The sequence below is a fragment of the Drosophila erecta genome, unplaced genomic scaffold (assembly GCF_003286155.1).
Source record: "Drosophila erecta strain 14021-0224.00,06,07 unplaced genomic scaffold, DereRS2 tig00000092-arrow-pilon, whole genome shotgun sequence".
Taxonomy (NCBI): Eukaryota; Metazoa; Arthropoda; class Insecta; order Diptera; family Drosophilidae; genus Drosophila; species Drosophila erecta.
Genome location: NW_020825207.1, coordinates 8,266,982 through 8,294,632, shown reverse-complemented (window position 1 = coordinate 8,294,632; position 27,651 = coordinate 8,266,982). Strand labels below are relative to the sequence as shown.

The window sequence follows — 27,651 nt, the reverse complement described above, 5'->3', positions numbered from 1 at the left end:
CAAAACCGGTCGGTCATTGATTTTTGGTTACTGCAAATTGTCTGGCCATGACCAGCTGTGGAGCACAACTCATCTCCGCTGCAAACTGCAACTGCAACTGCAACGACAACGGGAACGCCAACTGAAGCCACTCGCCAATAGCAAGCGAAAATGCTTTGTTGTCACTTGGCTCGATCCACACTGCGTATGCTTGTTTTGCCGTAATGGCTCTTGTGCGTGCAAGTGTGTGGCGAATTTCGATGTTTATGGCCGGTGAGTGTTTACATTGCTAACCAGTTGCAGTGCCAGTCGAACATTGTTCAATATCTTTCAACGAAAATGTTTTGTTAATAAACAGACTTCAAAGGAAACCGAAGATGACTTCGTTTGATCACCTATTGAGTGTTATTTAATGCAGTATATTTCTTAGAAATTTATTGATTCGCCATGGTTCCAAAATAATTATTGCTAATTACACGGCCTTTAATGAGGCAATTGAAAGTTTTTTTGTTGTTGTTTTATCTAATATGCTTTAGGTATGTTTTTGGCATATACATTAATGGGAGTTTTCAAAATTACAAGTTACCCTCTTTTTTACGAATTACTTACTTATTTAAAAATAAATAGAAATCTATTAAAGGAAGAAGCTCATTATCTTCAAAACGTTTTGTAATTAAAATATGTTTTGTATTCTTACTTGTTCTTTAACAAGAATATATAAATACAAGTTTTTCCAATAACATTTGTATGATGTAATCAACAAAATGTTAAACATGCTAAAGTTGATCACAATAAAGAGCTCTAACTACAAGTATTTTAACATATTTTCTGTTTAAATGTCTGCAGATTTGTAAGCTAGCTGTAAATCTTAAGCTAATGTTTTTATTTAACTGTTGGCTTGTGCTAAATATATCACGAAAAATAATATCACCTAGAAAGCGGCCGCACAAATTCGTAGCCCATTTAGTTTGCCCTACTGCCGCAAAATACGTTAATCGCATAAGAACGGCTTATTATGATAATTTTTGTAAACTGGTTGCACTTCCTTTCACTCCCTACTCTTTTGTATGGCTTGTCAAATCGCTGGTAATCCAAGGAGCCATAAAAAAGATCCCAGAGCCACCGAAATCTGCACAAGCCGTTCATTAGGCGCCCGATTGTGTTATTGTTTTGGGCCATTTATATGGGTTGTTGTTGGCCAGGCATTGTATTTTTGGCGTGGCTCTCTTAATGTGCCCACTTTTGGGTTTGCTTGTCCGACATTTTGCCGGCGATTTTAACACACATTGACCAGACAGCTGGCGGCACAATTTCAACTTCGGTTTCATTACTACTCTACTACTCTCTTTCATTTCCTCGTCTGAAGCGTTTGCCATTGAAAGTAAAATCGGCCGGGCTGTTTTTTGTTTTTCGCTGCTGGCATCCAGATTCACTTTCGATGCCTTGATTGAGAATACTTGAATCTGGTATCGGAATCTTCAAGTTGAACCACAAAACCCACCACGAGGTGAGAGGAGGGTCCATCTTTAACCATTCGACGAAGAAGAGATTGCAACTCTCTCTCGACTGCGTTTCTCTCTTTCGCTGGCTTCGTCTTCGTTTTGGCCAAGTGGTTGGCTACATTCGACTTCAAGTTTCAGTTACAATACGGCAGCGACTCGGCCTGGTTGCGATTCCCACAATTGCTCCGCGCGTGTCCCCCATTTGCGAGTGTGTGTCCTGATCCGCGTCAAAGGATAATCGCCAGAAAAGTGGGTGCAGTGCAAGTTCGACTATATTTATTTTTAAAGCCAACTGAACGCGAGTGCTTATTAAATATAGTTTTGATTTTCAGCAGCTGTATTTTGCCACGGACCCGGGATTAAATTGCATCCTGTCGCGATGAGAACTCTGCCATTTTTGGTAAGTTTGTAGAAGTTTGTAGGCAACTATTTTTAATGCTAAGTGGCTACTTATGTAACCATCTAAGGCTCATTAAACTCCAGAGGTGTCAACGCCAGCTTGACCTGCGATCTGCGACCCCATCTTCCCCTTCTTCTTGACATTGACAAATCGTGTCATTCCATTACAGGGCACTAAAAAAGCAAGCGAAGTAAGCCAAGTGTAAATTGCCTTCCGGCTGCCGCGACTCCAAGACTTCAACTTGGCACTTGTTACGCGAAGAAATGTCGGCCTATCTCATGGATCTCTTTATGCATCCGATTTGCGCATGTGTGGATTTGGCCAACAAATTGTCTCATTGTTTCCACGACTCTTGTTAGCAACGCCATTGCCTGATTTGCAATTTTCCCTGAATTACTATATTTGTTTTTTCTTTTTACCTATTTCTTGGCCTCTAATATGATTACGGGGATTTTCTACCCACAGATTTTTTCATGGAATTTGTTGACTATTGATGTAGTCTTTTCCTTACATATATATGACATCTGACAAATGAGCATGCCATACAGAGATATGGAAATTAGTATTGATGGTTTTATTAAGTCCCTATTTTTGTTTGGCTTGATTAAGTCAAAAGGTCTTCCATTCTTTAATATCCAATTCAGTTGTTGACATTGAGAATTGAAGCTTATGCAAGAATTACGTTAAATATTCATAAATCAAATTGATTTACGCTCAATGATTGATTTGAGTGGAATCGGAATCGTTTTTCTTAACATTCTGCAAAAACATATTAATCAATCTGTGGCATCGCAAATTACGCGTATTAAACTATGATACATTTTCCGTTGAATACGAAATGTGACTGCTAACTGGAATTGTAAGATTAAAAAGATTTTTAGTAGAAAGCTTACAAATGATTTCTTTCCGTGCTTCTCATTACTTACACAATCAACTCCTTTTGCAACATGGAAGCAAATGCAATCAGCCACCTGCTGCAGAACGCTCATTAAACGTCTTCATCTGCATCATCAGTAAAATCAACACGAGATCTCAGAGCATATCCAAACTGTCCTCCTTTCGATTGCTGTGTGCCTGTCTGTATCTTTGTGTTCGTCTGCCTTTCAAAATCGAGGCGCCAAATGGCCATCAGATGTGGCTTTTGCAAAAGCCACCAGAGATGACTCTAAACTTTTGCAGCCAAAAATCCCCGTGATGATCATTAGTGGCTGCTATTGCTATTTGGATCATGATGTGTGTAACCTTTACAAAAGACGTGTAAGTGGCTTCGTTTATTGAACTTCTTTTCTGCTCCACACATTGAATGCAATTTCAAATAAATGCCAAAGTGGAACTGGCCCGAAAGTAATTATTTGGCTTGTAATGAAAACTACGAGCGTTTCATGGCTAATTTTCAGACGAATGAAAAAGAAAATGCTGATTGTCATTGCGCATGTTTGTTAAGACAAGAAGAATGGGCTTGCTGGCTTTCAGCTTGGGGCTTTTTGGCTAGCGGCTATTCACGACACCCATTGACTTCAGCACCTGTTGTGTTTCCTCCTCTGGGCCAAAACTAGTAGTTCCCCAAATAGGCCGAGGCTGAGCATATTTTAATATGCTGCACGCATGCAAACTGCCCATTTGTTGATTGTAGTGTAGAAAGTTGATTGGATTTATTCGTCTCCGTCTTCGAACTGGGATTTGGATTTGGATTTCGATTTTGATTTTTATGTTGATTCAATTATTATAATGCTTATGGAATGGCTACCGAAAGTTTCGGCAAGTGCAGCCCTGCGATATTTTTTTGGACGCAAGGAATGCACCTTTCACTTCTCGTTCAATTATTTCCTTGCTGGCGTCGAAAGATGCTCACCAAATAAAAGGAAACTTTTGCAATTGAAGACGAGTTGCCAGTGGCCAGTTTTTCGGCTCTCGGACCGGCCAGATGTGAATGCACTGATGTACCGAAGTGCCTTGGCGATGGGCATGGCGATGTTGTTGCGGCGACACACGAATTCATATTTCGGAATGTGGTTTTCGACCGCAGACAATTTTCTGTTTGGCGCGCAATTACACTCGGTACAAGTATCCGCAGTTCGGTGGTCATCTCGCGGGCTTATATTTATTTAATTAAATGTGTTGCTCAAGCGACCAGCATCTTGGAATGCAGACTGCACGCATTACCCATGAATATTAATGGTGAACCGATATTGCTCGGCTGACGATTAGGCTGCCTACTAATTTGCGGCGTTAACATATTTGGGGGCCTCTTAATTATTTGTATTTTCTCCGACGATGAGAGGGCGAAAGAGAGCATTACGTAATGCGGTCGTGAATGCGGCTAGGCGGCCAGAGTTCATCGCGGTTCCGGCTGGCTATCAGCGACCTGGCGACCAGGTTTGCTTAATTTATGCGAGCTTTTTCTTCGAGGGTTACTGATTGTTTATTTGATTTTTATTTATTTTATGCAACGACCTTGCTCATCGCTTAGCTCGTCATCGCAGTTAAGTAATTAAAGGCAATACATAAGAAGCAGCCAAGCGTCTGCCACTGACCGCCCTCAACTGAAATGGGTTTTGGAATTGGTTAGTTAATTAGGATTGTATCATTTGATTGGCTGCTAAATTAGGATTTACCTTTCATTTCCACTCGACCGCAAGACGAGCCTCGAGTTCGTTGCCTAAGTCTTTTGTATTCGTCCCCTTTCGGTTGCTATATTTGCAGTGGCCAATTGTTTGTGTCCACTGGTGGGCACACTCTAGGTGTTGGACACACCAACAGTGCCTGGTCACCCGTGTCTTAGCAGATAATTTGCTTGATTTGTCACCGTTTGCATAACGCTGTTGTCAGTGACAATACGCAATATTTGTTCGATTGCTTTTCAATTTACTCATTACCCGGTAATTTGCAATTGACACATTGCAAAAATTGCACAAATGACAGAAATATGAGGTGAATTGCATTGGTCAAATTACAATCGAGATCTCTGGACTCTGAAGGAAAAGTCTGCAATGAAGTCTCTCCCATTTGTGGTCGAGATCCCTTGGAGAGTGGTGGCACAACTTTTACATTTGTTTTGGCGTGCACCGGATTCCAAAGACGTGCAGCCATCTCAGCCATCGTTCGACAGTAGTGCCCATTATGCAGATCAGCTCAGCTCCGCTGGCGGGGCTCACGCACAGGTCCGATCTTCCCACACCCGCTGGTGGAGCTCGGTTTTCATCGGGCACGCACACGAAATGTTGCCACTTGCCGGCACAGGTGGATCTTCTTCTGCTGGCCAGCTTTCTCGGGCCAATCCATGTCACGCTGGGATGTACACGGCAAAAATAGCACCCAAATTAGTAATTATTCACACCACAACAGTTCCAGTCTTAGCCGTATCATCAGCTCATTAAAAAGCTAAATTTATCATCGAATTACACAGTATTCTCGGAATGCCTAAGAGATAGTTTATTTATATGTCGTTTCGCTATTTATATACATATGCCTCCTAGCGCTCATTAAATTTACAAATCTATTGACAAGTGGACAAACACTGCAATGGTTAACAAGCCATAGGAAAGCAAACATGAAAGTAAACAAATGGGATACAATAATTTTAGTTATCTACTTTCAATCGTTGGCGTTTTTAAGTTAAATAACCGGCTGTGATTTTAAAGGTAATCTCTAATTGAATTTCTATTAAGGCAACTAATACATCGACTTTCCAAAGCACATAATTATTTTTATGGCAGTGATTTAGCATAAATTACAAAATTTAAAGAGCTTGCGTCTGAAATTTTTTCTCTGTGTGCCCTTTACCAGGCGGAGAAGCATCCGCAGCAGAAGAAGCATAAAAGCACTTTCATTTTTCATTTCATTTAATAATTCATCATATTTTTCACCTTTTGTTTCTCCGCACCATCGTCGTTTTGGCGTTATCTGAAGGGCCGCCCCCCAGCGAAATGGTTTATGGCCTGGTCCACATTTTCCCGCCTGGCGTGTCGCTTACTTCCGTTTTCGGTGATCGTGTGGCACTTCTAAGACACAATGACGGCATAAAAACGATAAATGTTTTATTTTCGTACACGGGTTTTATACCACTCAGTTCGGCTCTGCGAAACAGGGGGTCTGTGATCTGTGCGCAGAGCTCGCATGCCAAGTTTGTCGCTGCAGTCTTTCGTTTGTTTTCGCAAGTCTCACATTTTCTACACCTCAATTTGAGCACTCACTTCCTTTCTTCATTCCTGTTGGTCGCGCTACAGTTATTCCACTTGGACAGCTGCCGTCTTATGCAACCAGGGTCTGCGATTTAATTATAAGGATTTGCCTGATTGTTGGCAATTTCGAGCGAAAACAAACGCGAAAGTGACGCATTATTTACATCCGCCTCGGTTTCATTTCGCGATGATTTATTTTTTGGCAATGGGAAATGATGTCACTTACATTAATTGCCATCTGGCATACGACTATAATGTTCTCAGACATTAGGCTTTGGCAACTTTTGCATCACTTTGCGATGACTGACGTTCCTACCCACTCGAGTAATTGGTCTGCAGACAAGTTGCGATTCTGGGCTAACTGCTAATGCGGTGGTTCTCACGAAGATGACTTTCAAGTTGTGGGCCAGAATAATTGTGCCGCGTCACAGGCTGATTTTCTGCACAGTGTGTGTGCCTGCAATCTGCAATCTGCAATTTATTCACATGACATGCAGCCTAACAATGGCAGATCAACGGGCACATATCATAACAGTGCATCATCAAGTGCAGGCGGTTTTTATCTTCTTTTCTGCCTTGTGTCTTATGATTTATCCATGCAGACAACAAAGCAGCCGAATATAAACACTGTTTACATGAGAACTTCCCTGGCTATTTGTCAGTTGCAAATTTAGACAAGTTGTCGGGCAGATTTCACTTGGCCAATCGTCTGGTACACCAACGTAAACACCACAGCAAGCAAAAAACCAACCGCAGAAACGTGCCGACCATCAGTTGTAGCTGCCACTTGGCGCAGTTAGCCACATGCCACAAGTTGTTAGTCCTGCGGTCAACTGGTTATCCCCACCCCCACCTCCATCCCAACCACAATATTCATCCCATTTAAACCATTGCACAACAGCAGCAGTCAGAGAAGTTACTGCCGTTGATTTACACTACCCCACTAAATGCTTGCCAAAGATTTTCGGGTTTCTTCTGCTTTTTCATTAATAAGTTTTTGTCTTGTCCCGGTTGCGTAATTCTGGCGTTTTTGCCCAACTGAAGGAAAACTCTGGCTGACACCAGATTTATTGGCTTGTAAACATTTTCTTTATGTTAATGTGCGAGTTCAGCTGTTGAGTATTTTGGGACTCTGGCTTGAGATGAATTTTGATGGCTTTTGACTGAGTGCCATGGTGTGGAACTTTCTCCCATTGTTAGCATCTTTCTTTTCATGAACTGCTTTTGGCTGTTCGCAGTCTCTGTCTGTCGATGGTGATGTTGATTTGATTATTTCTCTCTTTTTGTGTCTTTATGTGCTTCACATTTTGTTTGGCTTTGTTTTGGCAAATCTTTGACATTTGCCCATTGTATGCGGTCAGCGGAGTGTGTGAGCAGCAGCTGGACTTCGCAGCGGCCAAATGGACTTGGCCATAGGTCAGTTAGATGGTCGTGTATGGCAATGTGACAGTTTCTTTTGGGAAGTGGCTGTTGGATAATCGGTTTGTTTGTGTGGGCTTCAATGATTAGCATATGTGGCATCCCAAAGGTTGTGGCATAACCCCCATCCAATAAGACGCGCTAAAAACTGTAAGAGTGGAGCAGTGACATCACTGCTCCAGTCAGTAATTGCAATTAAAAGAGCTGCAATCATTAAGCTGTCAAAATGTCTGCGTTAAAATTGTGAAAACAAAGGAACAGGCTGTTGGCAGGGCTGTCAAAACACGGTCTCACAGCTTCCGTTTTGACATGACACTACAGCCGCCTCCCTGCAAAAACAATGCGGCCCAGAGATGCCATAATCAGGCAAGACTACCGTGTGATTGTGTATACGCCGCGGATCGACAGAGCCTCAACTGGGCCAAGCCCCCGATCTTTATGGCAGTGGGTAACGATCATTGTCCGTATTGTCCGTCGAGTGTGTATTATTTTCACTTCACTTTCTGCTCAGCCATCAAAATGTGTTATACTCGCACTCGTACTTTATTATTTAGATACAAATCAAATGTCAAGCGCCCACACACAAAGTCACAAGCACACCGGTTTGACTCGACTGACATTTGCAGTCCAAGTGCAGTTTGGAAAGTTTGGTGAAAAATTCAACACAGAATTGAGCTTTTCTTTTGTGTCGTTTGGCATTTTTGCGTGGGCGTGGCCAGAAAGCGGCTCCCGCGGTCAATTGAAATTCGTCGCCGCGCTTCATGGCAACTTTCACGGCTAAGCCTGAAAGGCTGCCCGGCTGCCTCTTCCGCCTTCTCCGCCAGTCGATGACTGATGATGACTCAATGGCCCCCAGCTCGCCGATTGACCGCATCGCGATATGCCAAATTAAAAGGCGAAACCGGGCCGAAATGAAATGCTTGGGGATTGCCTTGCCTTGCCTTGCCTTTAACCCATCAAGTTATCAAGTTGGCGCTGCGTCAGTTTTGTGGTCAACAACTCAATCTCAGCCTCTCCATTTCATATCCATCTTCAACTCGCAGCCCCAACTTGACATTGACCCAATGCAAAAAAGTGAAAAATAGTCAAACACGTCCACATTTCTGCTGAGGCTAATTTGTTGTGGTTTTGCTAACTGGAGATGTTCGAGTTTATTGCGCTTTTAATTCGCCTTTTTTGGGGCGCACCAATTTGTTTTGCCATCTAATATTTCGGCCGGTAAAAGTTTCATTTCGGTTTTGGGCCTTTGTTGGGGTCTCGACCTTGTCCACCATATATCAATTAAAATATTTGTTTCCAGGAGCCATGTGTTTACATGCCGTAAGATTTATCTGGAAGATTTATGGTTGCCTTTCAGATGTTTTGCCTGCCAACAATTTCACCCGAATATATTTCGCTTCCAAGGCTGATTAGTATCTTCGGCTATGGCCTAATCCAGCCAAATTCGAGTTCCACGAAGTTATAATTAAAATATTTTGCCACCTATACTAATCCAACACTTTCTATTCACTTTGCAGTTGGCGCTGGCGCTCTTGGCCTTTGGAGTTGCCTCATCATCGTCCACCACCAGCACGTCTACATCGGTGAAGCCAAAAACCGATAATCCAAAGCCTGAGTCAGAGAAGCCCACCAAGCAGCCATCGCCATCGCCATCACCATCCGCATCTCCATCCCCATCTTCCAAGGCCACAAATATCTCCACCACTCGGCAATCGAAAGCCTTGAAGCCGGGCGAGAATCGTGGCAAGAGAACGCTCTACGACTTTGGGAATGCCGGCTATCTGTATCCGGGAGTGGCATCCCGAAGGGTTGGTTATGTGGACAACGCGGCGAGCTATTATCCCCAAACTGGTTACTACAGTGGTCAGAGTGCAATTGGTAAGTTAACTGGACAGATCTGGTTTTCGTTTTCAGTCCTTAATTGGCATTCGATTTGGGAAAATACCAATATTAATTTTTGCAGAAATTATCCAATGATTTGGTGGTACTTAATTCAAAATAATGATAATGGTTGATGAAAGTGAAAACTCCAGCACTTCAATAAATGGTTAACTACAAAACTAAGCTATAACTTTTCCTAATTTCAGCTCAATATCCCGGAAGCTTTGGACCCGCCTATGCTCAGTACCCTCAGTACTTGGAGGCTCCAGAGCCCATCATCGAGATCATCATCAAGGATGCCAATGAAACATTAGCCGAGGAGCCCGCCCAGCCGATTGTGACCAAGAAGAAGAAGAAGAAGGAGAAGGTGCACGTCTTCTATGTGAACTACAAGAAGGATCAGAACAACAAGTTGCACCTGGAGTCGCCGATTGCCTCGCTGAACAACGACGACAACGAGGAGGAAGAGGAGGAGGAGGAAGAGGTCATCCAGTATCAGGCAACGCCCCTGCCTCCGGTAAGGTCCACCACCCTGCGTACTATTATCCACCCGGACTCGGAGAAATTCCACAGTAACTCCGGTATTCACGTGTCGTTCGGAGCGGAAAACAAGCACCAGACCGGTCACATTCTGGAGGAGCACGATGCCGAGAGCATTCAGAGCCAAGTGGTGGCACTGCCGCCTCCGGTGTCCTCCAAATCGGAGGGCAGCTACGTGAGCAATACCCGAGCGGATTACGGACGAGAGAACAACTTTGGATCCCGGCCAGGACCTATTTCCAATACGCTCTTCGGCAGCAACTACCAACAGTCGGGTATCAACTACCAGCAGCAACAACAGCAGCTGCCCACGCAGCACGGCAACAACTACTTCAGGCCGCCGGCGGCTCTGGTGGGTTCTCACTCCAACTATCCGAAACCAGCAACCCAGCAACAAGTGCAGCAGCCACATCGTCCCAGCGTCACCCAGCAGCAACTGCCCTCCACTTCCTCGCAGTCCATCTTCAACAAGCTGGTGCAACAGTCGCAGTTCTATATCAACCACAATCAGCAGTACCCACAGCAGCAACATCACCAGCAGCAGCATCAACAGCAGCACCAGCATCAGTATCAGCAGCAGCAGCAGCATCAGCATCAGCACCAGCATCAGCCTGCAACGCAGCAGCATCAGCATCAACAGGCAACGCAGCAGCAACAGCAGCAGGCGCCGCAGCAACAACAGTATCAGAAACCACCGCATAAGCAGGTCCAGGTGCCATTCTTTCCGACCATTCCACCCAAAACTGTGACTCCTGCTCCCTATCAGCCCGTCAAGTTCCGTCCCACGCCAGCAGCTGTAGTCCAAGCGAAACCCCTGCCCGTCAAACTGGATAATGCGAACTACCAACAGCAGCAGCAGCAACACTATCAGCCGCAGCAGCAACAGAAATTGCCGCATCAACAGCAATCTTATCAGTTCGTTCGTCAGCCTCAGTTTGTGCAGCAGCCACAGTTTGTGGTGCGTTCACCCACTCCACCCCCAGAGTACTACTCCCAGCAAAAGCAGCAGACACAGCAGCATCATCATCATCAGAGCGCTCTCAACTATTTCGACATCAAGCCATCTAAGGAGACGGAGCTGCTCAAGTCCATTCCCAAGTTTGAGCAGCACATCACAGAGACCGTACAGAATCCCATTGCTGCCGCGCAGCAGCCACAGCAGCAATATCTTCAGCAGCAGGTGCAGCAACAACAGCAACAACAGCAGCAGCAGCAGCAGCAGCAGCAGTTTGCTTACAACAGGAATGAGGTGATCCACGATGTACCTGCTCCCAACTTGGGACCCACGGCTCAGCAGCACATCTCCGGGCACTATATAACGGCAGGATCTGGTGTCCAGCAATCGCAGCAATTCGGCAGCTTTCCCAGCGCAGGTCCAACGCAGCCGCCCGTCTACGCAGAGTCCACTCTTGGGCAGAAAGTGATGGTGGTGACCCCAGTGCCCCCATCCTCCAACTATGTGACCTATAACCAGTACTCTCAGACCGCTAATGAGCCAGTGGTCCATATTAATGCCCAGTCTGCGGCTCTGCAGGCTCAGGCCAGCACCAACTTCGCACAGCAGCCCAGGCAGCCCTCCTCCTCGCTGATCAGTGCTCCATCCACGGATAATTCGCCCTTCAGTGTTTCCACCTACCACTCGGACGTGTTCAAGGAGCTGGAGCAGCGCAACCAGAAGGATAAGAAGGTGCCACAGCAGGTGCAACATCAGGCTCAAAAAATTGCTGCAGCACCGGTTCCTGCTTCTGTTCCCGCTCCAACTTCCACTCCTGCCACTGCCCCAAATGGCAAGGCCTCGCAGACCTTACTCCAATTGCCCGACGAAGTGCCCGATGATCTCCGCCAGCAACTTTTCTCCTCTGGTATCCTGAACAATGCCGATATCTCCATTTTGGACTACGACAAGCAGGGAGATATTGCGCTGGAGAACCTGCCCGCCGAGCATCTGCAGCATTTCTATGGAGCCGGTGGTGGTGCCCAGATTGCCGAGACCAAGAAGGTTTTGACCGTGGTCAAGCCCAATGGCGACAAGGTAGCCCTCAGCGAGAAGCAACTGAATCGCGTGAAGCAGACCAACTCTCTGCCCCAGAAGCAGGATCTCGATGTGAAGGTGGTGCGCTATGATGCCGCTCAGGGTCAAAGTGTGAGCGACAAGTATGTGCGCACCGATGCCACCGTGGTGACCCCGGTGGATTTGGCCGAACGCCAACAGTACAACCGCTACCTACCTCTGAAGATCAACGGAGCACAGTTCCCGATTCCCGACAGCGAGGAGCTGCTAGGCAAGCGAATCGTCAGCGTGGTAGTCCTGGCTCCCGTGGAGGCTCAGAATCCTGGACAGGCTGCCGTTGAGGCAAGGAGTGCCGATGGCAAAGAGGTCAAGTTCCTGGGCGGTGAGCTCATCAAGACGCTGGTGAAGAAACCCACTAAGGAGAACTTCAAGCGCTGGCTGGAGAAGGAGGCGCGCACGGATTTGGAACTGCAGTCCGTCGTGCTGCTGGTGGCAAAGTAAGTCGATTACCTTAAAGCTCACTAAGAGTTCAAATAATATATGAAGTTTCTAACCCAAGGTGCAAATCATACTGATACTCCTTTTCTGCTTCTAGGTCCACAGATGCAACCGCGGAACAGGAGATCTTCATGTACGACATTGGAACGGGCAGCATAAACCGCCTGAACGGGGAGCTATCTAGCACGTTTGTAAACGTGGCCGAGGAGAACGCCAGCAGCGAGGATCTGGAGCACGCCGCCACCTTGGACCACAGTTCGCTGGAGTCCATGATGCATCTGCGCCGCAGATAGACATCGCGATCGAGTCGAGTCGCCGCAGTCCAAACAAAATGCCATTTAGCTACTCAACTAGACATGATCATCGTGTGCCCCTGAAAGACCCTCTTGACCTTAACTTCTTCCTTAGTTTTTTCTTCTTTTTTCCTAGACTGTCCTCAGGTTGCACATTTTCCACTGAAAAAGATATCGTTTCATTGATCACGGCATTGCATTCAACCCTCTCGTAGTATTTCCATTTTGTAAATATTCTATGCTGATGTTACAATTATCGTAATTTAAGTTAATTTACGTAAAAATATTAAAATAAACAAGAAATCTTAAAAGACGTGTATTTAATTTTTGCACAATGGACATTTGCTTGCTATTAATTGTTTGATATAACATTCTTTACGTTTTATTGCGATGGATGGATTTATTGCGTTTAAAAGTATGCAGTAGTAATAATTTAAAAAGTGAAATTTGAGCAAAGAAAACATTACTACGGTAAAGGTTGTTCGAACTGAGTTAAGAACTATCAGGATCTTTCACTTAACTGCCTTAGAATGTTTAAAAAATGTGGTTTTGAAAACCATATTATATAGTTTGACGGTCTTATTTGCTTACGTAAATTCTACATGTAAAAACTTACGAATCAAAAAGATAACTTTTATTGAAATTGATTTTTTGATTGATTATTGGAATTTGCCTTTTACTCATATTTGTATAAATTATTATTTTTTTTTTTTTTTTTTAATTCGATTGATAAAATTATGTAATGTAGAACGACAGTAAATGTAAGTTACGCATGGTAGTAGCAAAATCAGCCGTATGTACTGAGTGCGCCAGTGTGCATGTAATGCGTATGTAAAGTCAATGTAAAGTAATATAAACATATTTGGATTTGGCTTAAGACTAGCGAAATCGTATTAAAGAATGATAAAGAATATTCTTGATAAGTTAAGCTGAATCATTAAATTCTAGATCAAATCAAGCTAGTTCAAGTTGTTTCGTTCAGATCAGTTTGTTTAGATCAGGTAACTTTTCGAGGGTATCAGCGACTGGACCGAGCCCCTCATTGGGGCCAAGGTTAGCCGGTGGCCACCGCAGACTTCGCGATGCTGGCCAGCAAGAAGTTAAACGTGTCTCGATAGCAGGACAAGATTTCGGAGCTCCCACAAATCACACGCATACGTGATTTGACCCAGCTGTACGCTTTTATATGTACCCACCCATATCGGATCTGGTCCACGGCGGTAGACGTGACTAGAAGCTGCCGAAGAGAGTTGGCCAAACCGGGGGCTTCTCTTAGGCTTAGGACTTAGGCCGCTCTCTCTCGGCTTGGCTGACATGGCTGCTTGATTTGACGGGTTTTTTTGTTTTGGGCATGGCCGTAACCACTTGGTAGGTGCAACAAGTCGCCGCGACTATAATTACATGCAGTTTATTTTTAGCTTCGCAACTACGCACGCCAGCAACAACAACAGCTGTCCCGGCAGCAACTTGCAACTAGCAACAAGCGACCAAAAGCAGCAACTAGCTGCTCGCAGCTCGCGATTGGCAAACGGCCAAATGCAGCGATAACAGCACACACAAAAACTGCAGTTCGAGTACACAGTCTAGTAAAACGAAGCCTGGTTTTTCACGTTGGCCATATGCACATGTAGTGCCGGCCAAGTTGGCTGCTGTTGCCAAGAGTGCGATATTTCTGACATGGGGCGGTACGACGGGTCGGGCAATCAGTTTTGGATGTTTACTTGACTTATGCAATGGGCCAGCTTTTTTTCAAAATACGTTCGTTGTGAGACATATAATGCTCACGAGTTTGTAGACGTCGCGAAACTTGTAAAATCTTCGAGAGATTATTGCCTACAGAAGCAATATTTTGGGTATTGACAGTGATAAGAATTCTTTCATAAGTCACTAACACATTGTATTATGAAAAGTACGTTGTTATGGTAAAATACCACAAAAGATTTAATTGAGCTTTGAAGTATAGTTTGGGATTAACCACTTAAGAACTGTATCTAGTCGTTAACCTATTGTTTTATCAAAATGTGTTTTTACATCAACTCGAAATGAACGACATATTCACCATATTGTTTTATTTGTATGATTCGATCGAATTTGATCGATTGATTGATTTGATTATATGGTTTGTATTCAAGAGCTATTATTATTGTGTCAGATATAACTAAAAATAACCAAATAAAAATGTATATAGCTTTTCCACGACAAGGCCAAGAGATCGGGTCTTCTTTCCCGAAAATCCCCGTGACACAAAACTTGTATCTCGCTGCGATGCCCTTAAAGATTCACGGGGATCAACGGGGCTTTAACCCAATTTCCGAGTCGGTTGGCCTTGGCAGGCGAGGCGTCCTGCCATCTGGGCGGGCTTAAGGTAAACTCCAATTTGGCCCAAACACAGATGCACACACCCGCGGGGACCATGCGGCGTGCATTCATCTCGTTGGTTGGAGATGTATTCCGTGCTCATCCCTCTCGACACATGTTGTTTGAACTGCTTTCGATTTTTGTGTTGCCCCCCACTCGAACGAACGTCTTTTGCTGTAATTTTCGCATTCTGTCTCCCACATCCAATGCGTCTTACCGATTTTTGCGATTTTTTGTCTTTTTTTTTTTTGTTTTTTGCACACTTTGTTCTCTTCGCATATCGACTTGACTCGTTTCAAAATTGGGTTACAGACCCCCGCTCCCGAAAAAGGAGAAAAAACGCAGGAAAACAACAAGGGGCCGCAAAAAATATAGCACACGGCCACAACAACGCAGACTAAGGCAAAAACATGCAAATGCAAAAATCCGTTTGACGCCATAAGCTCCCATGTGTCAGAGCAGAGCAGCTGCACTGTTGCACTGATTGCTCATGCCTGATGTTGCTGTTGCAATTGTTGTTGTAGGTGGCAGATGAAGGAGAACCTCTTCCCCTCCACCCCCTCCTCTATCACCTGCTCTTCCTCCTTCTCCTCCTTCACGATTTCTCTTTTGGCTCCTTCCTTGGCTCGTGTCTTTCTGTTCGCTTTGTTAGTTAAATTGCAGAGTTACAGTTGTTTACGAGCTGTGCACAGGCAGAAAAAGTGGTTGTGTCAAGGATTGTCCGCAGTCTAGTAGATATTGCCACTGCAATGATCTACGATCAAAAAGTTTATAACATTTAAACAAAATAATAGTAACTGATACAATACGAATTATGAAAAATACTTTCTAAGACCCTTCAATGTAGCAATAGATATGGAAGTGAAAGGATTTTTAAACACGCATTCATAAACTTATATTAATTTCAATTCTTTTATTTAAATATTATATATTTCCCTATTGCGTATTAGTCACTCATTGATTGATGATGAGACTCATTGATTTCCACAATTTTATTGAAAAATTATTTATTCGAGATATTAGGTTTTGGGGCTTTATTAAAAATATAAATATATAAGAATTCTACCTTAAATACATAATTTTTTTAAGTGGGGTTGTCACTATTTCGAGCTGAGCTCTCCGCAAAGAGAGTATGTTTGGGCTTCGGCTCTCTGAGACTGTAAGAGATCGCTGCGCTTTCTGCGGCGGCAGCGGCGTCGACGTCGCCGTTATAGCCCAAAGCTGCGCTCAGTTCAATTCGATCGGTCGTCGCAGCAGGTTCGCGAGTTCGAGCAGCGGCGCAAAGCGAGAAAAAAGAGCAGCGTTCCAAGTCTTCGGCCCCCAGTCGCTGACGCCGAGGGCGGCGCAGAAAACTTGGCTCCTTGTTTTTCAAAGAAACACCCCAAAAAAAAGGGCACGCGAGTGAGATTCCGCGATTAACGGATCTTTATTCCTGGCGAACTAGTTTTAGATTGCGCATTTTCAATCGACAATATTCAAAAAGCAACTGTTTAAGTGCCCGACGCCGAGTGAAATTGGATAGTAAAGGCAAAACGCAAAGCCAAACGACGATCGGCGGCTCGGAGAAGCCGTTTTAAAACACAATTACAAAAAAATATACTGATAAACAGCTATAAACAACACAGACAACAGAGCAACATGGCGACCGCCGCCTGCGTCCGCTGCGCCCAACAACAACAACAGAAGCAACAACAGCAACATGAGGCGCATGCGCAGCAGCAACAGCGACGCAACAGCCCGCGGATTCTGCACATTTACTGCGCGTGGGCGTTGATCACTCTGTTGGCCGCCAGTGCCGCCATGGTCCAAAGTGCAGCGGTATTCGGTTAGTGGCTAAAAAAAAATGGATAAAAATGTGCCTGGGAAAATTGAAGTGGTGGGGGGACTTAATCAGGCGCCACTGCGCTGCATTGTGTGCAAACGGTGTGAAGAAAAGAAGTGGAAATGGTGAAAGGGTGGGAGGATTGAAGATGGTGGTATGGGCTCCATAATGGCAGGATTGGAGGATGGGGGAAACCGAGTACTTGAGGCAAGCAACCCAAGTGCTTCAATAATTACCGGATGCGAGGAATCGGTGCAAAGTATCGGGTCACTAGATCTGACCAAAAGTGGTACTCCCCCACGCTCACAAGACTTCAAGACTTGGATTTCACTTCTCGCTTTACAGTCGATCATCTAAAGTGGGGACTTTACTCAAATTAACGGTATTTTCGAGAAAGTTAACAGGTAATAGGTATTCTATTCATAGGAAGTACATGGAAGTTATCGAATTTCTTAGCAATGAATAATCATAGCATGAAATTGGAAGATTATTACCTTAATTCTACCTTTTGAATTTAAGGTGATATATTCTTTAATTACTTTTGTTCTATCTCCAAATTATTTCTTATTTCAATTTACAGCTAGAGAGCGCATATTCCATATATCTACTGTAGTTACAAGAATCGAACTTGAAAAATAACAACTTTTTAAGTTGTTCAAAACCTGAAATTTGGCTAGCAACACAAAACGCTGAGAGTTAACGTTGCTCTTGAGTTTTGGAAGTCACCCAAGCCAAAAAGCTCACAGCCACAAACCGTAGTTCGCGTTCTCGAGTACTGACTGTACTTAACCACTGCCTTTCTAATCTTTGCTATTATGGCCACTTTTTAGTCACCCATCCCAGATCCGTGGCTATAGAATCACCGCGTTGTGAACCACTGTCATTTGTTGTGTGTGCTTTTAATTTTATCACCGATTATTTGCGCTGTTTCTGTTTGGGAAACCGGTTGTCAATTCCCCCACTCACTCGATCTTAACCGCATTTGACCGATCCCGCCGTGCACATGGCTTCGAAAATGATTTGGCTTTAATTTAAGCCAAAAGGCCAATTTCGATTGCTAGTCACCAAAGCGTACTGATAAGCGTGAAGTTTCGTGAATCATTTTCGGCACGGGTTTCTGTAGAAAAAAAAAGCGGGGCTAGACGGCGTAAATATATCAGGCGGAAGTTTTACGGCATGAAATTAAAGGTTAAAAAACAATGTAATGCAAATAAAAGAAAATACTCTTTATTTTTTAGTGAAACTTGAAACAGAAACAGAAAACTGAAAAAACACAAAGCGGAGAACGGAAAATAAGAAAACGCAACCCAACCAACCGCCAGACGACCTCATTGTCATTGAAATACAGTTAAGGCTCAAACAAAGAGGCAGATTGGCAAACTACAAGTCTGGATCGCCGCCGTTGCAACAAGGGGTTAACTTAAATGTTAATGGTTGATGATTCTCACAGAGATCCCAGCCAGGGCCAGTGTTCCATTGACCTCTTCAAATGGAAAGTTTGCATCTATGCAAAACTGGATCAACTGAAATGGGAAATAGGATCAAAGATTCATCATTCATTATAATAACAATATAATCAGAAGAGAGAGATCGAAACCAAAAATTAGGAAGAGTATTTCCATATCGTAGGCAATCAAATTTCTTAATTCCTTCCCTACATAATTTAGCTTAAATGCGGCGTGAATATAAAGTCGTTAGACAAAAGTTTAAATTACTTATCAATTCATGAGAATCGTCAAAATTTTGTGCAGTGCGCAGACACGAGTTTCTCCCCCGAATCTAAATCGAAATCTAACACCGAATCTTGATCTGGAATAGTGTTTACTCTATTCGAACTTTTTTTGGCTAGCACAACAAGCCGCCGAGTCGAAGAGCGTTATTTATCCAGTCATAAACATTCATATGTATATTTAGCCATGTACATGTTTGCAAACTGGTTTCCAGTTCTGTTTTGCCGTTGCTGTTGTGAATATCAAGTTGAATTAACATATGTTGCCAGCAGCCATCTGTGGATTGGATTGGAGAAGTTATCCCAAGTCTGGGCTTATATGGCTGCTGTGGATAGAAGCTGCCTGCTGCGCGACTAGAAAAGTCATCTGGGTTCAATTGGGTGGCATTGTGCCACGCCCACCCACCCATTTTACAATTCCAATTCAAACTTTTTGCCAGAGCGACAGCGATAAAGCATCTGCCATCGCTTAATTAAAATGCAAATTGTTCATAAAAAATAAAAAAAGCGATAGGAAAATAGCTGGCATTCTGCTTGAGTAGCAATTGCAATTTTGGGCGTTTGTGCATTTTTTCTCTCAACATTTTCAATACTGTTTTTTTTCTGCCAAGTACTGAAAATGGGGCTTTGATTTATGTATGGTGGCCATTAGAAGTCATGTTCAACTGGCTTCCGCCTCGACCCGCCGCCATTCCGCTGACTGCTTGGCCAGTTAAGCAGCAACAGTTGCCGTTAGGTCTGCCAATGTGTTGCACGCAACAGCAGCAGCAGAAGCAGCAGCAGCAGAAGTAGAAGCAGAAGCAGCAGCAACATGCAGCAGCTGCAGCAACAAATGACCAGTTCCTTGGCCATTCGAGTTGCCTGAGTTCTTGTTTATTGTACAATTTATTTATTTTGTCGTTCTTTAGCTGTGCAAACAGACAAATTACAACGACAACAACGACAGTGGCCAACAGCAGCAGTAGTAGCAGCAACAGCAACAGCAACAACAGCAACATGATGACACATTCGCTTGACCTATTAGGAAAATTGGCCAACGGGAAATGTAGCGCGCTGTCCAAAGTCGGCCGCATTTTGTTGGGGATGGGAAGTGGGGGTGGCGGAGTGGGAGGGGGAGGGGTTGGCGTGAAAAGCGGGAGAAGAAAGCTGGAGAGCGGGAAAGCTGCAAGGCCAGATAGAGAGCCACAGACATTAAAAGAGATAGCGTCAGAGACAGCGAAAGAGACAGAGATAGAGGAGGGACAAGCACTTAACCCTTGCCATTCTGACTTTGATAGTTGACCCAATTTCAGCTGTTTCACAAAAAAAAATAAAGAAATCGGAATGATGGCCGACAATAGTAGAGAACCTAATGCTCTATAAAACGTGGAAATGGTCCGTCGATAAACTGTTAATATTACTTATAAGGAAATGGGTAGGGTAGTAGTGTTTTAAAGCGCTATTATAGCAGATTTGACGTTGACAATTGATGGGAGGCAAATTAAAACACTTTGCAATACTTTTCTGCATCATATGTGGTTAACAGAAATTGATAAGTAAATATCACAATAGTATTTTCTCAACTATCTAACATTCATTCCAAAACAAGGACTTTCCGATGCATGCATGACTTGGGAAACCCTGAAAGGACTATAGTATAAATCATTCCACTTGCCTGCAGATAACTTATCGATTCCGTAATTCGATTGTGAAACTTAACAAGTTCGATGAAGGGCTTGTGGGTTTATGGCAGCCCCCCGTGGAGAAGAGTGTAACAAACTGCACTTGCAGACTGTTTTTGTTTGTTTCTGTTTGTGCGTCGAGTGGCGCTCACTCCGCGTGTGTGTATGTGTTTACATATGTATGTATGGGTGCCTGCCGTTTGTGTGCCCGAGTGTTGTGTAATTTTTAACAACAACTTTTTTTCGAGTGTCTCCCCTCGTGCGCTTTTACTGTTTCGCCCCCGGCCCGCCCCCTTCCGCAGGCAGCCGGGCGTAATTATGACGAGTGAGCAGAGCCCCCAGAACACAGGATCCAGCATCCATCCATCCATCCATCCAGCATGCAACACGCGTCCGCATCGCGTGGCAGCCACAGAATTTATTATGCCCAGTCGCCACTCGAGAAACAGAACTCAAAAACTCAAAAAAAAGGAAGCAGAAAAAAATAACATGAAACCCTCTAACCGCTTGACAATCTCTGCACGAGCAGTTGCAGTTTGCTCTTGGCCAAGTTCCGTTTTTGTCTAAATCTGAATCTGAATCTAAGTCCAAGAAACGGCAACAACAACTCGAAACTGGCCCACTCGACATAGGGGACTGTATATAGCACTATAGCTTGTGGATCGGCATTGACAACGCATTTTAATGTGCCCTTTTCAAATTCAAGTGTCTGCTGCTGCTTGACCTACACACGGATACACACGCACACTGAGAGCCAAAGATACACATCGCGAGATATTGGCCGATATATAGAAGTACATTGAAAATGTGGCTACTGAAATAGTAGCTTTAAATACTACAAACAATATTCTCTTAGGGGCCATAAAATATATCTAAAGCATAAAGCCTCCAAGCACAAATTTAGTTATTTCAAGAGCAGCATTCCAAAAGTTTATGATTTCACTACTCAGCAGCAGTTTTATTTTCTTGATCGAGAGTTTAGTAAGCTAACTATTTTCCTCAGTGCTCAACAGTTGACTGCTAAGTGTTTTCCATGTTTGTCTGTGAGTTTGCTGGCTGGTTTGTTAGCTGTTTGTCTTGATGTTTATCTGTGTAATCGAGTCTCCTAACCTGACCTTGCCCAAAACGAAAATGTTGTAGCCATTTGGGCAGTAGGTACAAGCTTAACGGACTTACGGGGGCTATCCAACCCCCTTTCTTACCTGAGTTTGACTTTCCCCGGGAAAGCTATCTGCTTTCCCAAAAAAAATCTGTAACGCTCGGTTCTGCTCTGAAAACGTAGACAAATTATTAACGGCATATTTAGTGAAAAAATTGGGTGGAACTGTTGGCCCTTTCTTTCTTTGCCCGCTTGGCTGGTTGCCCGGATCGTAAACCCATTTCTCTATGAACTGCCCGCATTAACCCCAAATAATCCGAACATAACTTGTGGATTCATTTGCTTATTTGGCTGGGAGTGCTTGTGCACTTTTAACCCAATTAGCTTTAGATCACTCGGTTGGCCATCAAGTGGGCCTGAATCATTACTTAACTGTATGGAATTCATTGTATTACGGTGCTAATGGCTTTTCATTCTATTACAATTGCGCCTAATTGAAGATATTGTGTGGGAGAGCTGAATAAGTATTACTTGTTCGTTCGACTTTCCGAAGAACAATATCTGAATCGATTACCCAAATCAATCATAATTGGCCCATAAAACTGACGAAAGCCTGTCATTAGCCCAGTTCTAATGGGTGTATTTGCCGAAATGATGATTGAAACTCCAGCACGTGTGGACAGCGCGAACCGCTTGGCTATTAATGTCAAGTTCGAAATGGAAATTAGCCGCTAAATTGCACTTGCACAGACTCACACGAGTAATCATACTCAGACTTGGGTGCATGGAGCAAATGCAAATTGTTTAATAAAATGTTTAATAGTTCGCAAAAGCAAAAGCTGTGTGGCAATTGCCCAGTGAAAAAAGAGCGAGGGCGGCTGCAAAACAACAAACAATAAGTCGGTTGCAGCAACGGCTCCGGTAATAATATAATAATAATGGTATACTCGTATACACACGCGTATGTGGTGCAGTCAGTGACCCAGAATATGGATGTGTGTGGCTACCTCCCAGCACAATGCAAAAGTAGTTTTCCTACACGCCAGTGGTTCCACAACCGACGCTTGTGTATTTGTATTTTATTAATTGAAGTACTTAATAGTGCTTGTATGAATCTTTAACCTTTGCGCCGCAAAGTTCGAGATCGAGTGCAAAATAATTGAACAGAGGGGCTCTCTCGCTGTGTTGTTAGGTAAACTTAGTCATTCAATTGTTAATTGAATTTTCAAACTGTGTTTGGTTTGGTTTGGTTTCATCACCCGAATTTGGAGACCCCTCCATTTCTCTGCCAATTCACACAGCATTTTTATTTTTAGAGTTGTCACACCGCAGTTGTGGGTTTCTTTTTGTTTTAATTAGCTATTTTTTTGTCAAGCTGTGAGTTATTTATTGATTGACAACTCGCGAACCTCGTCTGCATGCAGTGCGCTTAGTCGGAATGATGGATTCCGACTACAAACGACCGCAAAACGCAGACCATCCATCAGACAGGCCCATTTGATGTAGAAATTAACAGACCCGTGTCAATTTAAGCCCAAGGCATCTACTCCATATACTGATCCCATCCAAAACTCTCCCTTCACAGGCGACCTGCTGTCCCATCCAACTTTCAAGCCACTATGCAGCGCTCAGCACGAGCATTTCATCGAGAGCGATGGCAAAGAATCTAGTCTCATCATCGAACTGAAGCCGGGCCTCTATGGCGCGGAGCACGCCTCCTGTTCCCGCATCCTGAGCGCCCCGCCCAACTATGGCTTCATAGTGCGCCTCATCCTGCCCAAATTGCCGCACGGCCAGCCGCTGGATGCGGCCACCACCAGAAGTACGCCCACGAACATCATGGCTGCCGCAGCCGGAGGCAACAACTCGTCCAAGCTCCGGCGCACTGCCAAGTCCGGCGGAATGTCGGAGTCCTCAGAGCCGCTCAACTCGACGAGGGTCATCGTCTCATCGGCGCCTTCGCGAGTTCTGGGACGCACCTGCCCTCTGAACATAGTAAGTAAACTCACCTTAGTGCCCATTTGTGGTGGCAAGGTTGCCTCTGATCAGGCACACTTGAAAAAATAGTTGGCGGCGTAGCATATATTCTGGGTAGTTTCGCTGTTGTAGCTGTTTTGATTGTAATTCTCTCCTAAATTTATTTTCCCAAGTGTAATCTTTTTCGCATTTTCTGCTGATTAGTGTCAGCTTGCCATTTTCTGCACCTTCCGCACGAATTATTTGCCAGTTTCTTTGATCGCATTCATCTGCTTTAAAAATATACCACTTGGGTGCGCATGCGCAGCGCTCAAGTGTGAGAATCGGATCAAGAAGTTCAAATAGCTGGGTTCAAGAACAAGTAGATATAGTTGTTTTCCGCAGCTCAGGATTCTCATACACCTAGAGTGTAAGAAATGAAATCAGAACTAATATGACTTCATCGGTAATTACTTTATGTCACTTCTATATTTGCTGAAATTTATTCCACAAAACATAGAATATATCACGACTTTTTTTTAAATTGCTGCCAATTCCCATTGTCAAATAGATTAAGTTTGGCAGACTGCATTACAAGTGGTTCTCATAAGCGGACTTATCGAGCGTATACGTTTAGTTCTAGATTGACATTGTTACTTTTTTGTGGCTTTCCGATGAGACAGTTTGACATCTGAAATTGTCTCCAATTACCAGCAGGTCTCATGCGAAGCCCAGCGTAATTCGTCAGCTGATCGTTGACTTTGTCAAGGTGTTCTGCGCTCGATTAAATAGGAAACTTTCCATTAAGGCATTGTTCATTGACATTGAACTCCAGCTGGTTGGAATGTTTCACTTTCTGCGGCGCCAAAACTCCCACTCGAAGCCAGAAAAGTTTCGCTATTTGCATAAGCGCGCCAATTTCTACCATTTTGCTGGGCCTTTTTTGTAGCTCTATTTTCGGTTGTTTGGTGTTTTAGGTATTTGAAACACGTTTGCAGCTTTTGGCCAGGAAAGCAGCAGCAGCAGCAGCAGCAGCAATAGCAGCAATGGCAACAGCAACAGAAATTGAAACCACAGTCCCAGAGCAACACTTTCGGTTACTGATGCGTTGCGTCGCCATAAATCCGTCCACTTGGACTGACTGACTGAATGACTGACAGTTGGCGTCGCCATAAAAACAAACTATGCTACTGAAAACCAATGGATATGGGTTGGGGACTCGAGGGAGTGGACGCATGTCCACATTTGCATGTCCAGAATAGAGCGTTTCTTTGTTCCGTCAGCGCAGAATAGGTGAGATGTGCCAATGGATGGGGCGCATGATTACAGCAGAATCGTCTTCCTAATGAGCTGACTGGAAAAGCGAGTAATCTAGTGTTTATCCATTGGAAAACTGGTTTAACCGTTCTCGATGCGGACACTCCCCTGGCTAATTGTTGTTTACTACGAGTGCACTTGCAATGGGCACTGCCAACCAACAAAAGTCGTCGCAGTTGTTGAACCTGAGAGTACAAAGCAGCCTGAACCCGTATCCATTTACTATACTATCTGTATTTATACATATAGGCATATGTAGATGGAATATCAACGCTCTGCACGTGAAATGGCGCCGATATTAATGGATTTATTTTTATAAGCACCTCGATTCTCTGGCGAAGCGTAGTTATCGTTTCTGGCGTGGCTTTCGCAGCTTTTTGTGCTTCGTATTTTTTCAGCGTAAATATTTAATTTTGCATTATGTGTGTTTGCATTCGCAGTTTTGATCGTTGATTTTTGATCGTTCTGTTGAACTTGGCCATTCAAGTCACGTCAACGAGTCGTGGGCGTGGCCGGGGGCTAGAATTTAAGCGATTAGCATTTCGATCGTGTAAACTGTTTGCTCGCACGTTTCGCGGCAAATATTCAATACGCACTTAGGCCACGCTTTTAGCCAGCTCACCATAATTAAAAGGTTCTATTTGCCTTCACCCGCAACAGTTTAGCTCGCTGGATCCGCACACGGCCCAGTGGCGAGTGGATCCCTGCCAGCTGGAGGACACCGCCTCCGAGATGGAGGATCCCGTGCGACTCTTCCACGGCCGCGTCAAGATCGTCTGGGAACATGGTCAGCACGCCCTGCGCTCCAAGCTGATGGTCACTGTGCTGGGCAAGGGCGAGCAGTGCAAGGATGGCAGCAAGCACCAGTGCTTGAAGATCGGGTGAGTCGGATTACACATGTCTATTCCTAACTAGACTTTACGTTCGTTCCGGGCAGCTAAATGTTACTGTTCCACTGATTAAGCTGCTTTGGAATTTATTTTAATTAAACAAATGATATCAGCCTACATTTGAAGGTATCTCAATTGTTGTAAGTTACGACATTAAGAAGCATTTAATGCGCAGCCTGAAAGTAGGCAGTTGAACTAAAGTTAACCAGAAAAGCAAAAGAATTTCTATGCAGAACTAAGTATTAAGTATTATTTGTTATTATTTATTATTCTTTATTATTATTTGATTCCAGGGATGAGCCCATTTTGTGCATCTCCAAGGAGCTGGCCTGCGACGGGATCCGCCACTGTCCGTACAGCAACGAGTATGACAGCGATGAGGACTACGAGCTGTGCTCGAAGCAGCGTCGCCCGGGAGCCGGCAAACTGGCCGCCGGCCTAGAGTCGGATCTCTTCGAGCAGTTTGCCCTGGAAGTGTTCCGCAACCTGTTCGCCAACGATGCTCCAACGGCACCGGAGGATCTGCCGCGCAATGGGAGCGACGGAGCCGGAGGTTTGGACAACTCGACGGCCACCTCGACGACCACGCTGCGCAAAGTGCACACCAAAGATATGAAGAAGCCCGGAGGCGATGGCTCACCGAACTCCATTGGGCCCAGCCTGGTCACGGAGGGGGATCTGCAGAGGTCGGAAAACGATACGGCTGAAATGGGAGGCGGCACCGGAGCTGGCAGCGGCTTCACCCGCAGGAACTCGACGCGCTCCGGCCTGCACTCGGACCTATCGAAGTACGGCCCGTGGGGCTACCTGATGCTCGGCATGCTCCTGTGCGGCGGGGCACTGCTCATCTGCGGCCTCTGGGGTACGTTAAATTGCACCATAGTCTAGTCCAAGTAAGCCACTGTCAATTGGCGATGTATTTATGCGAGTTTCCCCATTGTTCTCTTCCCCGCACATCATAAACCGAACCTACGACTCACATGCTGTGCTCTGACTGTGTCTAACACTTCCGAAATCCGAACCCAACTAATTCCAACTAAAACCAAACCCAATCCCCAGTTCTGTGTTGTCGCTTGAGCTCTCACATTGAATCCATCCGTTCCCTTGCAGCCTCTGCATCTCAGCATGCGGTCAACAACGAGCGGGAGGCGGCGCTGGCCGCTGCCAATGGAGGAGGAAATGGTGGCGGGGACCACCTGGGAGCCACCTCGCCGCCCAACTATGAGGAGCTGGATCCGCCGCCGGCCTACTCGGTGCTCTTTCCCAACCAAAAGGCAGCCAGTAGCACCACACTGAACCTGGATGCGACGGCGGCCAGCACAACAGCAGCTGCCGCAGCAGCGGCGGCCGCAGCAGCAACAGCCGCAGCAGCAACAGCTCTGGCAGGAGCAACTCCCAGCGCTTCCGCGCAGCAACATCAGCCACATCAGCAACAGGAACAGCCAACGAACTAGCCCGTAAGCCTGACAAGAAGGTGTAGCACCTGGAAAACGTAGATCTTAAGGTCCCAACATCTCTCTGACTGACTCTGATGCAATTAGCTTTTAACCAATTTAGTGATAGCTTTAAGTGTGACTCTATGTTAAATGTTTGACTATGTATGTGTACGCTAACGATTAACGAGATACCATCCCCAGCCGTCCTGTCAACGCCGCTGACGCCTTTGCCAGACGGCAGAACCAATTAGCTTCCGATAATTGAAAATATAATAATAATGATGATGATTGTAAAGGAAACACTGCAGCTGCAGCAGCATTAACTGACGAATCGACTAACTTTTGTAATTCTGTTAATTTAAACTTTAATGTGATATAAATTTAAAACTGAATAAACAGAAATGTGTGTAAGTAGCGGCTGTGAAGCATGTACTTCGTGAAATGTGGGGATACATTGAATATAACTATGAGAATAGTAAAATTATTATGTATTCCCAGTACTTGAAGCAGAAACTGGAAATTCAAATCGCTATTTACCATTTATCAAGAAAATTGCGGTACAGATGCATGGTTTTTATTGAAGACCTCAAGTGCTGGACAAAAGCATCCCCCTTTTTCCTCGGTGCACTGAGGGAGTAGAGTAAAGCTGGCTGCCTACTTTTGGGGCGGCGTGAATAAA

General features: G+C 44.6%; 2 protein-coding genes across 4 annotated transcripts; both read left to right on the top strand.

Moving 5' to 3' along the window:
- The first annotated feature begins 1,581 nt into the window (after positions 1 to 1,581).
- On the top strand, positions 1,582 to 13,001 carry LOC6548992 (putative uncharacterized protein DDB_G0271606). 3 transcript variants are annotated; one of them, XM_026980747.1, is made up of 5 exons: positions 1,582 to 1,730; positions 1,817 to 1,881; positions 8,999 to 9,359; positions 9,569 to 12,410; positions 12,509 to 13,001. In XM_026980747.1, exons 2-5 carry the CDS (start codon positions 1,861 to 1,863, stop codon positions 12,702 to 12,704), a joined length of 3,420 nt encoding a protein of 1,139 aa, XP_026836548.1. In that variant the 5' UTR covers positions 1,582 to 1,730; positions 1,817 to 1,860; the 3' UTR covers positions 12,705 to 13,001. The 3 variants fall into 3 exon arrangements, with proteins under 3 accessions (XP_026836548.1, XP_026836546.1, XP_001975504.2); XM_026980745.1 differs by having other exon boundaries at positions 1,814 to 1,881; XM_001975468.3 differs by having other exon boundaries at positions 1,582 to 1,881.
- Positions 13,002 to 16,286: 3,285 nt separating this feature from the next.
- On the top strand, positions 16,287 to 27,386 carry LOC6547073. Its single transcript, XM_001975469.3, has 5 exons — positions 16,287 to 16,887; positions 22,959 to 23,368; positions 25,307 to 25,527; positions 25,830 to 26,398; positions 26,647 to 27,386. Exons 1-5 carry the CDS (start codon positions 16,701 to 16,703, stop codon positions 26,988 to 26,990), a joined length of 1,731 nt encoding a protein of 576 aa, XP_001975505.1. The 5' UTR covers positions 16,287 to 16,700; the 3' UTR covers positions 26,991 to 27,386.
- Positions 27,387 to 27,651: the final 265 nt, after the last annotated feature.